We start from the raw sequence: 11,236 nt of genomic DNA, 5'->3' as shown, positions 1-11,236 counted from the left end.
ACTTTGCACAGTTGACGTATTTTAAAAGAACGGATTGATTGAACACAGCGTCTACGTCAGCAATGGCTCTCAGTAAATACACCACCTGACATTCGTGGTCAAGAAGACCTGCCAAATGAATAGGTCTGGTGCTATCATCAGCTACTTTATTGACATCCGCGTCGTAGTTGTTTATTTATCAGTGAATTCACGAAGTAGTTGTGATCTTCTAGGCATGCAAAATGCAACTAGGCATGCGGTGTATCCGGAGAAAGGCCCAGTCGTCATTATGGCGGCGTTTACGTTAAAGGGTGATCCGTTGATTATCATCTGTTTGATGTCCATCCATTTTTGATCGTTTATAGCTTGGTCACACAACGGAAGCCCTCTATTCGATTCTTGTAAAACCATTTTTTCAAATTGGCACCTGTTGTAATTCGAGGATTCATTATTAAAAATTTTATGAGAGCGTGCAATTGAACTTAAAAAAAAAAAAGAGTTATTTTGTATTTCTCGAAAATAAAGATGATTGGGTAAAGTTGAAAATTTTAAATTGAATCTTTAAATACTGTTTTAGAATATAAAGTACTTACCTCTTGTGTGTCTAAAAAAATTTTCCAAAATTATTTTTGAAACTGTTGGAGTTTTTGATAGTACTGATAGTAAAAATTTGTTTACTATTTTTGAGAATACTTAAGATACAAGATGATTCATGGTACATTGCCTGCTGTTGGCCTAGGCAATAGACGTCGTGAAGTACCCTGATAGCCACCGTACCTATAACTTACTGTCAATCTACGTCCGCAATTTGAAGCAAACTTGACGGAAAGAGTTGGCAAAGCGAGCGATTACCTATTAGTTACCTATAACTTACTCTGCAAATAGACGTCAAAACTTGGTGTACAAGTATTTCCTTCAAATTGTAATAAAGTTGAAAGGAAATTTAACTACAAGTTTGATTGTTAACTTGTATTCAAGTTGCGGCCGTAGATTTCTGTCAATTTGCTTACAACTGTTGTTGAGTGAAGAATTACCGCCAACTTGATGTATAACTTAACCGTAACTGCTGGGAGTCAACACTTACTGAGAAAGCGCTGGCTATCAGGGTATAAGATAATAAAGTAAATATATACAATCTGTTTAGAAGTGGGAGTCTAAACTCTATATTTCTGAGAGTGGCCTCTATGACAAAAAATTTTTGAGCGAGAAAATTGAAAATATACTATTTTATGATTTGGGTTTTTTTTTACTAAATCAAAAATTTGATTCCACGGTGGAAAATTTCTTTTTTTCCAAACAATATTTTTTTTTAATCTTTATATTGAAATTTTTTTGATAATGGAATTAAAAATCATATTTTATTTAATTTTATTTTTTAGGCAGCCATTTATATTATTTTTTGAAGTCACCCTGATAGCCAGCGCTTTCTCAGTAAGTGTTGACTTCCAGCAGTTACGGTTAATTTATACATCAAGTTGGCGGTAATTCTTCTTTCAACAACAGTTGTAAGCAAATTGACGGAAATCTACGGCCGCAACTTGAATACAAGTTACAATCAAACAAGCTGCAGCTTGTGCATTACTCAATTGTCCCGTAACCTGCTGACCGCTGGTAACACAGTTCACAATTGGTTCTTTCTATTACTCACTTAAAATGCAAGAGGGCGTTGAGTTTATTTAGAAATAAATAATATTTTTGAAGTTCTTCCATTTAAATGTAAAAATTAATTAATTAATTATTAAAATCGTATTTCAATTTTTTTATTGCAAATTACAGTAAATAATTATTTTTTTCTTGGACATTTAGATTTATCAATTATTTTTTTTAATTTTTGAATTATGAAAATTGTTTAAAAATCTTTGTCCAAAATAAAATTATTCGATTTCATTTAATTACAGCGACGCAAAAAATTTAAGATTAAAATTAAGACATAAATAGAATAAATTTTCCTCAACAAATTTCACGTACACAATGATATGAATTAACCTTAAACAATTTTCTTCATTTCCTTCTCTTTGACTTTCGCTCTCGCTGCACCCCTTCCCTTTTCTTACCCCTTCGCCGTCACTTTTACTCTTACTCTCACTCATAAGCGTCCTTATTTACTGAGACTCTTTCGACATCTCTCACATCTTGTATATTTCTTACCCTCAAGTCCCTCACCCTGCACCCTGCCGCCTAACAGCAGTAATTTCGGGCAAACAAATTGAATACAAGCATCAACGTTAATACCACTGCCTATATGATCTACATTGTTAAACTTCGGGAAATAATTTATTTAATCCATAAAAACTTTTCATGGCAATTATAATGATGTCGACAATTAAATCCATACTCACAAATAATTAATTATTAATAAAATAATTAATTATTCATAAAAATAATTTTCGAAATTCAAAAATACAATTACATAATTATTATAACGAAATTTTTCAATGTCAGGTGGAAAAAAAAAAAAAATAAATATAACCGAACGAGCATCGACGTGGAAAGGGCAATTGATAGTCTTTCTTTGGTTTCGTCAACGAGTTAAGGGTGAATAAAAATAAATAAATAATAAAACCCTCAGAGAGAAAGTCAAAGAAGGCATTGACGGAAAAAAATGGAAAGAACAAATAAGACGAATCGCAACAAGTCATTTTAAATAAAAAATATATTTATTATTGCAAGGGGTTAGAGAACCGCCAAAAGAGTGAGAGATCGTGTCACTCGTTGCGTGCGATTCAATTAATAAAAATTCATTCTATTCGTTAAATAAAAGTAAAAATAAAGAAATAAAGGGCCACTTGAAATTGAGGGAAGAGAAAGAAAGAGGAGACGGGGAGAGAAGAAAGAGTGAGAAAGGAGTTAAAAATGTTGAGGGTGAACATTAAAGAGTTCGAGCTGGGGCAGAGTGCGCAACATTTAAAGAAAAACCCGGCGCAAATAAGTAAAGTCTGAGTACCTTGAGGTATAAATAAATACGAATGAATAAATATCAGACAAGGGATTGCGACTGCGACGATAACTAAGAATGAGATGGAGAAAGAGGAAATGTTTGGTGAAAAAAAAAATATATATATATTATGTATATAGATATTAAGGTTGAATGAAAAAGCGCGAGTTGCTAAAGAACTTTTTAATTAATATTATTCACTTCTTAACCTCGTGATCAAAGCTGTGTAAGATTCATAGGTTGCGATAAGGAGAAAGAGTTTTAAATGTCAAAAATACAGGAATATAAATTTTTTTTTTAAATTACATGGTACACAGAGAAAATAAATTATTTATTTTATTAAAAAATATGGATAAGGTAAAAAACATGAAATATTAATTTTTTTTTCCCTTTTCGAATTTTTTAAAAATACTCCAAATTGAAATTCTTCAAAATCCATAATATTTAATATATCCTTTGAATTGATCGGCGATTCACAAAATCCACTATATCTCCGAAAATAATTCGACTTTGAAAAATCCATTTAAGGACATATTTTTAAGGGTCTAAATTTTAAAAATATGCAAAAAAAAATTTTTTTTCAAATTTCTAGACCCTTTAGAAATTTTAATTAGAGCAGTATAATAGCAGCCATTAAGCCTCAATTTCCTAAAAAATCTTTGTTGCAATTAAGATAAAACTGAGTGATGCAGCGGGAATACTCAAAAAGCTATTCCCAAATGCGTTGCAACTGTCAAAAGAACCATCACACGTTCATGGTCAGTGTTACCGTCATCATTTTCAATACTCCGTCTCTGTCTGGTATATATATACACACGAACACATATATTTCACATATAGTCAATAGATAATAGGCGAAGGCTTGGTACGACATGAGTCGCGTATAAATTTTTTGTGGAACTGAATAGCTCGAAGATCAAACGGCACCTCCATCACTGTTTGTTTTTCATCAGCCTGTATGCATCTTCGTGTATGCAGCTTTGAGCTTTTATTCACGGTTCACCTCATTTTTTGTCTTATCGGGCTCATAATGGAGCCGGTAGATGTATTTATTTATTTTTTCGCAAGGAATACTGTATTAATTACAATTTACTAAGGTAAAATTTAGGCTTCTAGATCAGAATACCCGCTTAAGGTTTAAATTTAAAAATTTGTCTTTCAATCAAATTAAAATACCAAATTTTGCTTAACACATGTTCTAATTGTTAACTTCTGCATAAGTTACATAACATACGTTATATCTGCTTTAGTGCTTTTGCCTTAATAATTAATTATGACAACTGAGGGAATTTTTTCAAAATTATTGAATAAATTTGAATATTTTAGCTTGAGTTGATATGGAGGCTGCGACCAATGGAGCGGGATAAAGTTGAGTATAAGTGGGGAAAAAAAAAAAAAAAAAAAAAATAAAATACTTAAATATGACACGAACTCTACGTCGCTAAATATTAATACATACTCGTGTCCCTTTTATACTCGGTGTCTTCGTTGAACGCCCGTTCTCGTATCACGAATATGTACTACTGTCGCATGAGCGTGTCTATAGAGCATCCGTGGATCTCTGTAGCGTCTACATCGTCGTCAATGTTCTTTGTCCTCATAACTCATTCGCTCTTAGTATATAGTTCACGATAGCTCTCAGTACGAGCTTTATAATCCAAGTTTTTCTTTTTTTTCCTTTTTATATTAGCTATGAGTTTCTGAATAATTATTTTTCTCTTTAGAAGGCAATGAATTTTTTTTATCTTAAGCTAATGGATTTTCGTCTTGTCTATTATTTCAACTAAAGAGGTTTGATATTTTATGGAAATCCAAATTTAATTATACAAAATTTTTTTTAAGTGAAAATTTTTTAAAAGGTAGCAGAAAAAAAGCTTCACTTCACAAAAAGAACAAGATGACACTGAATATCATCCCAGATTATACTCAGTGATGTCTGTGGTGAAAAAAATTTTTAGATAGTAGCTAGTATAATCCAGATTACAATGAGTATAATCTAGATATCACTCAGTATAATCTGGATTATACTAGCTACTATCTGAAATTTTTTTTCACCACAGACATCACTGAGTATAATCTGGGATGATATCCAGTGTCATCTTGTACTTTCCGTCTTTTTTATTGAAAAAATTATTTAAAAAAATTAATTGAAAAAATTTCACATGTAAAAATATTAAAAATAATCAAAAAAGTTTTATTAGAATAAAAATTTAGCTATATCGTATAAATATAAAATCATTAATTATCATATGAATTTAATTCAATATTATTTAAGATTTTTCTGAATCAACTAATTTTGGAGTTGCAAAGTATCAATAGTTTACAATTGATAATTATAAAATATTTTAATTATTTATTTAAAATATATGTTTCTTATAAAATAGTTCATTATTTATTATTTTACCTAGTGATGATATCTTTTTAATTAATATTTATTCAAAAATAATATTAATTACATGAATTAAAAGACAAATATTGTAGTACGAAACTAGATTTTGTTTCCAATAAAATTCCGGAAAATTATTAAAATGGTCTGTAATATAAATTAAAAAAAATATGGATAGAATTACTAGATTTGATAAACAAAATGATTAAGTATGTATTAAAAAATTATGAACTCAATAAAAAGATACCTAAATATAATATGAGCTACAATATTTATATTTTAGTTTAAATATTTTAATTCATGAAATTATTATTATTTTTGAAATAATATTAATTAAAAAAAATTATTACCAAGTTAAATAAAAACTAAAATATTTAATTGACCATTTTTTTAAATTGATTATTAATATGAATAATATATTTCATATTAAATGGTATTTCTATCGAATTTGAAAATAACAACGTTTCGTTGGATACTTTGCGACTAACCTGTATATGAGTTAACATAGTCATTTAAAAAAATATATACTTTTAATTCTATTCTGTGGCCAACTTTAACCTGTTACTTTTGTGTTACAGTGATGCGCGCGCATTTTAAAATTCTACTCTCCTCATTTTTTCATAACGCGCCTAAAGAAGTATAAGTTAAAAAAATTATTCCGTATTTGGTTGACCCTACTCTTCAGAATTAAAAGATCTTTGACAAAAGTCGAATTTTAATCTTATATATCTTCTTACTACAAATACCACGATATTTATAAATAATATATAAAAGCTTGAGTTGAATTGAAATGTAAATAGTGATAGGAGGATAAAATACCGCGAATTCGAAATTCAGTGGTAGTAAAGCAATACTAAATCTTGTACAATCAAACGGCTATTGTTTGTGCAGATCTGTCAGTCGGGATTCGTACCAATTCACGAGCTTACAATACAGTAACGTACATATGTAATACAATCCTCTAACACAACAAAAGACGTAGGATGGGTGTATGAAGGCGTAGATGGGGTAGCAATAGGGAACTGATGGGAGGGCCTGGAGATTTCAACAAAAAGAGATCACTCTATATATCTATATACAGTTTATCTTGGTGGCTTTTCTCGTCGCTTCTCTATCTATCTCACTCGCTACGTTAACACCATAATATAGTGTATAGGTGTATGCTATATGCTATAACGCCAATGCGCTTTCTAGATGTCGTTATTTTCATTTCTACAACTATACCATATACATTTATACCACCACAACAATGGAAATTTGACTGGTTTTGATTTAACAGGAAACAATGGCGACAGACGCTACTTATACTTGTCAGTTATTGCTCTATTGTTGATTCAATTACCATCATTAATTCTCACCAGGTTTTATTAACGTCAGATAATTACGTTTTTGCTTTTATTCAATATATTCTGATAGTTTGTTTAGATTAATATTCATTTTATTAAATTTATCTTTGAAAATCATGTCTACAATGTCACAAAAGTGTATTGTAGAAAAATAATTTTTTAAAACATTAAAAAAAATTTTTTGAAACCGTGAAACCCATTTTACCCCTTAAGCATTGATAAATAGTCATATGAACTATATTTTAATAAATATTTTTCTATTGTGTTGAACAAAAAATTATCAGGTGACTGAAAGGTACTTACGGATAATGTCTCGGATAGCTTGACTGGAAGAGCCCTTGGTGCGTGACCAAAAGATCCGGGTTCGATTCCCGGCCCGGGCTGTCCGAATTATTTTTTCTACTTTGCCGATTTTTAACTAAAAATAGCTAAAGAAATTATGTTATTGCAGCATCATATTGTTTGGATACAAAATCACAAGTATCATAGCCTTCAATACATATTAATTATCAATAGCAAGCTCAAGGATCCTCAATATCCTCTGAAAAATCCTGCGATAAAATAAATATTTGAAGGTAAATAATTGATTTTTCGTTGAAAAACGAAATATTAAGAAACATCTAGCCAATTTCTCAGAGTCTGAGTGGATCCTTAAGAAGTCGGAGTATTCGTCGTAAAGGGGAATCAAGATTCAGTATTTGTATAACCGTGAATACTTGAAATTCTCCCGATTTAGCGAGAACCAATGAGGGGAGATGAGCCGTCTTATGTCCTTCTCAATCGAATTCTCCCTTATCTCATCACAGCGGCAAATACAACAACATCACCAACTACAACTAAAACGGCAACAAAACGCCAGCTTTCACGTCGAAATTGTCTGGATTCCAAAGACACTCCATTTACCTTACGCTCTTGTATCGTCTTGTTTGCCTACTAACAATATGTCTTACAAAATACTGTTATTCTCTATTGGATATTCAAATTCTTCTGACCACTATCGTAAATTCTTTCCGTTTCATTTTGAAAATACTTCTTTGACATATGACTACTGGACATTCAGTAATCTAATTCAATGATTTCCCAGTAGTTCTGGCATTTTCCGGTAGATAGCGCCACATACTATATTTCTGATTTCTGGCATGAAACATCTGTGAGGAGAAAACATCAGTCATGCAGAGTTAATGATTATGATTAAATCATGCACAATCATGTATGAATCATTGGCAATCATGCATTGTTATTCATAAATTGAGCATAGACGATTCATTAATATTCATAATTATGTACAAAACATAAACTATGATAAACAAACATGCACCATTAATCATGTTTATGCATTAACATGCGCAGGAAAAAAATAAACATGTTTGGTTCATGACAATCATGCATGAATAATTCACTTATGTATTATCATGAACCATCATGCTCGAATCATTTACTATCATGCGTCATCATGTTCGAATCATGTATCATCATGCTCAAATCATGCATCATCATGCATGTTTTGTTAAAATTACAAAATCTTCAAATTAAAAACTCTTTTTGTAATCAAAAACTTCGAAAATTAACACTCACCTACCCTTGAAGTAAGTAAGCCAATAAATTAAAATTATATTTGACTCAGCTCGTACATCCAAAAGGTAACTAACAATGTAGTGCAATAACAGCCGATGGGTGAAATCAAATTTCCATTCCGTCGCATGCAAGTCGATAGTTCATCAAAGGAAACGTGAACAAGTCTAGCGAATAAGAGTGCGATGGTAGGTCTTCGTCGTCAGCAAGCTTTGAGATTCAAGCAAAAGCTAGAGATGTAGCTAATGTTAATGCCGCGTAGTCAGCGAGAGAGATGAAAATTTAGTACACCGCGAAAAAGCTCCAGAGATGAAGATGTAGATGATGATAGGTAGCATGTTCTGCTCGCAGCTTCTACTTCCGAAGAACGAGAACGAAAGAGAGAAAGAGGATACGTCGTATCTTGCACCCTCGTAAAATGGCTGCTGCGTATAACTGATAAGGCTACAGATCCTGGTTAAGGGCTCGTAAAAAGGCTTCAAGACAAGAGTGCTCCAATGATCCTCTTCTACTCTCATACGTACGCGGATTCACCAACGGGTTTATTTTCCAATTTTTTGTTTCAGTTTCTCTTATTGATTATATTTTATTTTATTTCTTTTTGTTGGGTGCCAAGGAGCAATTGCAATTAATTATATGTTTAAGTGTAAGAGAAAAAGAACAAGTTATCTTATAGACAAAGTGGGATGAGTTTACGATATAGCTCTGCTAAACTCACAAGTTTTATTGTCGAATCGCATGACTAAAAAACCTTTGTATTCTATACTTTATTTAAACTCATTTTTCATCAGCTCTTTTGCTCTTCGACTATGATTATCACTCCCGTGGTCGGAAAAAAAATATTTATGAGATGTGTAATTATTGACGACTTTTTTTTTTTTCAGCTTTTCCGCATCTGAATGTTTTTGCAGGTCTTTAGCGCGAGCACGTTTTGTCATTAAATTAATTCCCGATTTTTGCAAATTTCCAATTTTCTTAGCGGGAAGTTAAAAATTAATTTTTGTCTACCTTAAAAAAAAGGATAAAATAAAAATTTGTATATTCAAATTTTAATCATTCATCACGAGACAAGAGCGCTTACATGTACGGCAAATCCGTAAGATTTTGATTAAACTTATCAAGATTTTTCAGAACGTCATTATCATCATCAACTTTCAATTTGATAGTCTCCAGCTTTGGAATCAACCAACTCTTCATCTTGACCGCCTCTTCTCTAGCACACTCAGTGTCCTCTGATTTTCCATGGTACCCACACCTCTCGTCCTCCACCCTGGTCCCTCCATCATACCCCAAGTCACTTAACCATTTAATGTCCACTTTCTTACCCACAACCGATCGAAACACATCCCGTTTATCTTCATCGCGAACCCAAATAGTCTTAAAACACTTAGCATGTTTCTTCAACAGCGCTTTCTGCTTTTTCACTTGGTACCAACCGGCCTTCAAGTCAATCCCGTACTTTTTAACATACTCTTTAATCCTCAGGCGTTGAACATAACTCATGTGGGCCAAATCTTTTTTATCTTTGAAAACAAAAAGTTTCTCTGGAGCGTTTGATTGCAAGCTTGTAATGAAGCACTCTCTTAAAACGAAATCGTCGTCGCTGTTCAAATATCCGTTGAAGTCTACAAGGACGTCGATTTTCACGTCAGAAGTTTCGGAATTCCACATTTTTAACAGGTTTGCAGAAAATGATTGTTTGTCTAATAAATAATGAAAAAAAATTTTTTAAATGTCATTTAATGAGTCATTTTATAATTTGTGCACTGAAAAAAGAATTTAGTAAGCAAATACTATTAAATAGAACTAAAATCTTTCTATCAACGACTCAATTAAGTGTGCTTTTGTCTAAATAAAACTGCCAACTGATTTCTGTCACTACTAAACCATTGGCGCATCAAAATTCCTTGAGCTCTGGCGCAATTTCGTTTTCCTTCATCGGTATGAAACTGACACGCGAGCATCATTCCGCGTTTATGATCCGGTTGATACTTCAAGGTACTTAAAGACTCAATATCATAATCTTTGCCAATAATTGTTCGCAATATTATTTTCTTCACGGTAGTTTCAACGAAAATGATCGAGTCCTTATTTAAAATTTTCATGAGATACTTTTTCTGATTAGGATACGAATCTTCTCTGTGCAAAGGAATCCCGTAGTCAAGTAAGTATTTCTTCAAATTTATTAAATTCCTTTTCGGCCACTCTTTCCAATTTCTCCATTCTTTGAAAATAATGTGTTTATCAACGCGTCTTTCACTTGGATCCAAAGTTAAGCTGACAATATACAGCTCTCTGATAGTAAACTCCCTGCTGGGGTCGTAGTAACCATTGAAATCAATAATCACGATCGGAGAATTATAAATGCTAACCGACATGCTTCTAAGAAATTAGTTTTGCATCTAATAATACTCTCTGAAAAAAAAAAAAAAAATTAACAGAAATTCTTGAAGCATTCTGTAACCCCATTCTAATTAGTTCTTGATATTATCAACTCGGTTGAATGAATACGAAGTCTGCATTTGATGTTGAACGTGTTCTTGAAACGAAATCTTTAGTAAAATCTATACATCAATTGTCTAGATGGAGGTCTAAGCCAATTTCGGTGCAATGTAAGACAATCTCAGCTGACATTAAGATTCTCGTAGTTCTTGGATCCAACATCCTACATCTTCAAACATACTCCAGAGGTAGGATTCTATACACATACATATTTCAATACTTGTGCTCAGAGCTAAATTCAATACGGGCTCATTGTCCGTGTCTTATCATAATCTCTCATAATTAATAACGCGGTATTGTGGTATAGATAGATGGAGGCTGCTTCTAGCAATTTTCCTTTTCTCTACAAATCCGACATGTCTCTTACAGAATTATTCTAACGAATAGTCTTGGTGCCTTCAATGAAAATTTATTGTTTACGTAAGTCAATTTGATTATTTATTGCGAATTGTTGGTTTCTTTGAGTGGTTTTGTTAATTGGAAAGGAAAATCCGTCAAACGAATCATCGATGACAA

General features: G+C 32.0%; 2 protein-coding genes across 2 annotated transcripts; both read right to left on the bottom strand.

The window, feature by feature from the left end:
• Nucleotides 1-9,207: 9,207 nt before the first annotated feature.
• On the bottom strand, nucleotides 9,208-9,905 carry LOC141532255 (uncharacterized). The gene has a single exon (XM_074250511.1). It carries the CDS (start codon nucleotides 9,887-9,889, stop codon nucleotides 9,296-9,298), a length of 594 nt encoding a protein of 197 aa, XP_074106612.1. The 5' UTR covers nucleotides 9,890-9,905; the 3' UTR covers nucleotides 9,208-9,295.
• Nucleotides 9,906-9,972: 67 nt separating this feature from the next.
• On the bottom strand, nucleotides 9,973-10,616 carry LOC141532254 (uncharacterized). Its single transcript, XM_074250510.1, has one exon. The coding sequence runs from the start codon at nucleotides 10,594-10,596 to the stop codon at nucleotides 10,051-10,053; it is 546 nt and encodes a 181-aa protein (XP_074106611.1). The 5' UTR covers nucleotides 10,597-10,616; the 3' UTR covers nucleotides 9,973-10,050.
• Nucleotides 10,617-11,236: the final 620 nt, after the last annotated feature.

Source organism: Cotesia typhae, unplaced genomic scaffold, assembly GCF_013202065.1.
Source record: "Cotesia typhae breed Kobodo isofemale line unplaced genomic scaffold, CoteBio_Ctyphae contig_59, whole genome shotgun sequence".
In the NCBI taxonomy this organism is placed as follows: Eukaryota; Metazoa; Arthropoda; class Insecta; order Hymenoptera; family Braconidae; genus Cotesia; species Cotesia typhae.
This window is presented reverse-complemented; position numbering and strand designations above follow the sequence as displayed.

Excerpts from the sequence above, each read along its gene's own strand:
- LOC141532254 (XM_074250510.1), bottom strand. The coding sequence starts at position 10,596 with ATGTCGGTTAGCATTTATAATTCTCCGATCGTGATTATTGATTTCAAT.
- LOC141532255 (XM_074250511.1), bottom strand. The coding sequence starts at position 9,889 with ATGTGGAATTCCGAAACTTCTGACGTGAAAATCGACGTCCTTGTAGAC.